The 3,431-nt window shown below is 35.0% G+C and overlaps 1 protein-coding gene across 1 annotated transcript in view; it reads left to right on the top strand.

The window, feature by feature from the left end:
- The window catches only part of LOC102208517 (Ig heavy chain Mem5-like), a 23,316-nt gene extending 20,876 nt beyond the window's left edge, over positions 1–2,440 (top strand). The window contains exons 4-8 of the mRNA XM_013911730.1: positions 414–469; positions 1,256–1,606; positions 1,693–1,719; positions 1,912–2,018; positions 2,137–2,440. Of these exons, the coding sequence (XP_013767184.1) occupies positions 414–469; positions 1,256–1,606; positions 1,693–1,719; positions 1,912–2,018; positions 2,137–2,163 (568 nt within the window). The 3' untranslated portion in view covers positions 2,164–2,440. The remainder of the gene's footprint in view (positions 1–413; positions 470–1,255; positions 1,607–1,692; positions 1,720–1,911; positions 2,019–2,136) is intronic.
- The last annotated feature ends 991 nt before the right edge of the window (positions 2,441–3,431 follow it).

The raw sequence follows: 3,431 nt of genomic DNA, 5'->3' as shown, positions 1-3,431 counted from the left end.
TTGGCTCTGCGCCCAGAATATTGTTCTCACACTCAGTTCTTATCAGCTCTGTGAAATACTGTGAGTTCCCAGTCAGAAGCTTATTTTGGAGCTGGAACTAAACTCACTGTTTTAGGTAAGACTATAAAAGTTATTTGGAAGATACAAACCTAGTACATGAAATACATAACAAAAGGTTTTTGTTTTGAAAGCAAAGAAGACAAGTCTGGTACAGTATTTGTGTAAAATCTTTTAAGTGATAATTATTTAGTAGTATGATATAATCAAAAAGGGATTTTACTTAGTTAATTTATACATTTTATCTGAATTTGTGTGTTGCCACAAATTAAATCTATCTTTAAAAGCACAAAAAATAAGGTCTGCAGCTGTCAGTGCTGAAAGCTTGAGCAGTTTTTTATGCAACAGTTTATCAGTGTGAACAACTATGAACCTGCTTACTTTGGCAGTGGCACCAAACTCACAGTACTGGGTAAGAAAATGTTATTTACAAAAAAAAATCATGTTTTTATTATCATGTAGTCTAAATCTGAAAAGTTATTGCTGAGTAAATAAATGCATTATTGTCTTGTTCAGTGATTGCTGTATTGAGTAAAGGAGTCTAAAATTTATATAACAAGATATAAAAAAAAAAGATAAAGATGGCAATTGAGATGCAACAGTTGTTTGAGCACAAGAGTTTGTTATACTTAATCAAATATCGTGCTCATAAGTTATCATAAAGTTGTAAAATTTGGCATTTGCACAAAAAAATGTATAAGTGGCAACACTGTCTCATTTGGAAAATAATATTTTGTTAGTTGCACTAGATTAAATGAAATGAAAAGAAAGAAAAAAACCTTAAACTGTGGATGCAAATGCAATGTAAATGTTCATTGTGGTTGTTATAGTTGTGATAGTTGACTTTATATGTCCTGGCCTGATCGTGAACAAAATTTTAAAATGAATGATTGTAGTAGTCAGTTTTTAACACACCAGGCAGCAGTGTGCTCTGGCAATTATCCTGCTTATTTTGGAGAGGGCACCAAACTAACAGTTCTTGGTAAGATCACTGCAATAACAATAAATACCTGAACTCATCCTCTGCATTAATGAGTACTGAAAAGTTCTACTGTATTTTCAATGCATTAACATTTATGTCTGACTGTTGTAGAGAATTCCCAGGTACATAAATGTTGATTGATTTCTTTGTAGATCTAAAGGCAATTTTATGTCATATGTATATCATTTTGATTTTTCTTTGTCTTTGTTCTTGCAGAGCAAGATCCCATTAAACCAAACGTAACAGTACTGGCACCCTCAGTCAATGAGTGCAAAAACAAGAAAGACAAGAAAAGGAAGAAGACCCTTGTCTGTGTGGCCACTGAGTTCTACCCTGACCATGTTAAAGTTTTCTGGCAAATCGATGGAAAGAACATCACTGATGGTGTGGCGACAGATGAAGCTGCAGAGCGCATTGAAACCCCCTCTGTATCCTATAGAATTACAAGCAGGTTGAGAGTTTCTGCTAAAGATTGGTTCACGAAGGGAAAAAACTTTTCCTGCATTGTCAGTTTCTACAATGGAACGGGCACCACCAAACATTTTGGTGAAATATCTGGTATTGAAGGTAAGTTTAGGAGCACAAAATGATCCATAATTGATGACAAGGGAAATAAATGTATTCTTTTCTAATTAATTTTATTCCTCCATTAGATAAAGAAGATAGAGGCATGGGAAGAGGTAAATACATATTTTGTGGTTTTATTACAGTTCAAATCATCATCACAGGCACAAAACTGGAAGCAGTGTATGTAAGAAACTGTAAAAACTTGAATTTGCTGCTAAAGTCTAAACAAAATCTCAACTGAAAACTGCCTCCACATAGTACACTGAACATTTCCTCTTTTTCTTCATTTTCTCATTTTTTAACAGAGAAATATTTGATGATCACAAATAAAGCCAAACTCTCCTACGCCGTTTTTATCTTCAAGAGCTGCCTCTATGGAGCCTTTGTTGGATTTTTGGTGTGGAGGCTGCAGGTTTGTTGAACATGAACTCCAATTACATTGTCCTTAAAAAAATAAAAACAACAAAAATAAAAGCAAATACAACTGTTTGCTTGGCATTAACACAGATTATCCTTTATGTGTGTTACAGAGTTCACCAGGAAAACGTAAAAAATAAGAGCTGAGCTGTGGACTGACCAAAGATTTGGGACTTGGATCATTTATGTTTTTTGTAAATAAAAATTATAAAAGATGCTGATTTTATTGCCACAACTTTGTGTGCTGCAGGTCTATGCAAAAGTTAAATCTTCATATAGTATTAAAGCTAATGCATGAAAGTAAGTTTGGCTAATTTTAGTTTTGTTTTATTGTGTTTATGAAACACTGGCTGTATTCTTGCTGAACAATTTCCACTTAATGCTTCATTTTCATATCAATAAACATTTATGAGAGGATCTTTTCAGTCATTTCTTTCCTTTTGACTTTGCCTTTTCCCCCTCTCTGCACCCACATCTCACCTCACACAGAACAAGATTTTTTCCAGCGATAAAATGCATTCTTTCCTGTTTGCCGATCATGACTGTTTTCAGAGAAGTCAGTTCCTTTTCTTCCTACATAATACTGAAGCATCTCAACTCAGAAAAGCTTCAGAAGTTGGTTCATTTTTGGTCATAAACATAGAAATTGAAAGGTGATGTACATTTTCTGAGAAACGTTGCTATTTTAAATACATAATGACCTTTTTAAAGTAGGCTGTTTTTCATTGTTTCTGTTTTCACTTTGCACATATAAGTCAGTTTTATTACATTTTACATTCTCTTTATGTAAAAAGCTGTCAGTAGGAAACTATAAGAATGTGAGTGTACACGTAACAACAGTCATCTGTGTACTAAAGAAGGTCAAAGCAAAAAAGTCAAACCAGGGCATGAAACCCTGCAGAGGAGTAAAGTGCAACAGCAGAGGAGAGGATGTGGTCACAGAGCAGCCTGCAGCTCGCTTTCTGTGCTGAGAAACGACGGAGGTGCAACCTTCCACTTTACCACAACCTCCGGCTCACAGTGTGCACCTGCAGCTTTGCATCAACTCCCCGCTCTGCACATTAATGAGCAAACAGATGGAAAAACTTCCATTTCTGTGTTAACCAAAGCAATAAAATTACAACACCTACAACAGCTCTTAAGTCTGATGTGGAACAGATATTTCTATTTGAATCTTTTTAGTTGGAGCAGATAAGAAATGTAAAGTTAATTGTGCTGCTGTCAAATGGCAACTATTTTTTGAATGCATGCTTAAGCAATGAAAAAAACCCCCCACTGAGGGTGTTTGAGTGAAAGCAGTTACACAATCGCTTTTGTCTAAACCGTTCACTACATCTTGTTTTTCTTGTCAGTGCCCCGGTGAGATGAAGAATGTGTTCTACTTTCCTCATTTGCTTCCTTTAAAAAC

The sequence above is a fragment of the Pundamilia nyererei genome, unplaced genomic scaffold (assembly GCF_000239375.1).
Source record: "Pundamilia nyererei isolate P.nyererei 1_Seehausen unplaced genomic scaffold, PunNye1.0 scaffold00070, whole genome shotgun sequence".
Classification (NCBI taxonomy): domain Eukaryota; kingdom Metazoa; phylum Chordata; class Actinopteri; order Cichliformes; family Cichlidae; genus Pundamilia; species Pundamilia nyererei.
The sequence above is the reverse complement of the archived record's forward strand: the minus strand, read 5'-3'. Positions and strand labels throughout refer to the sequence as shown.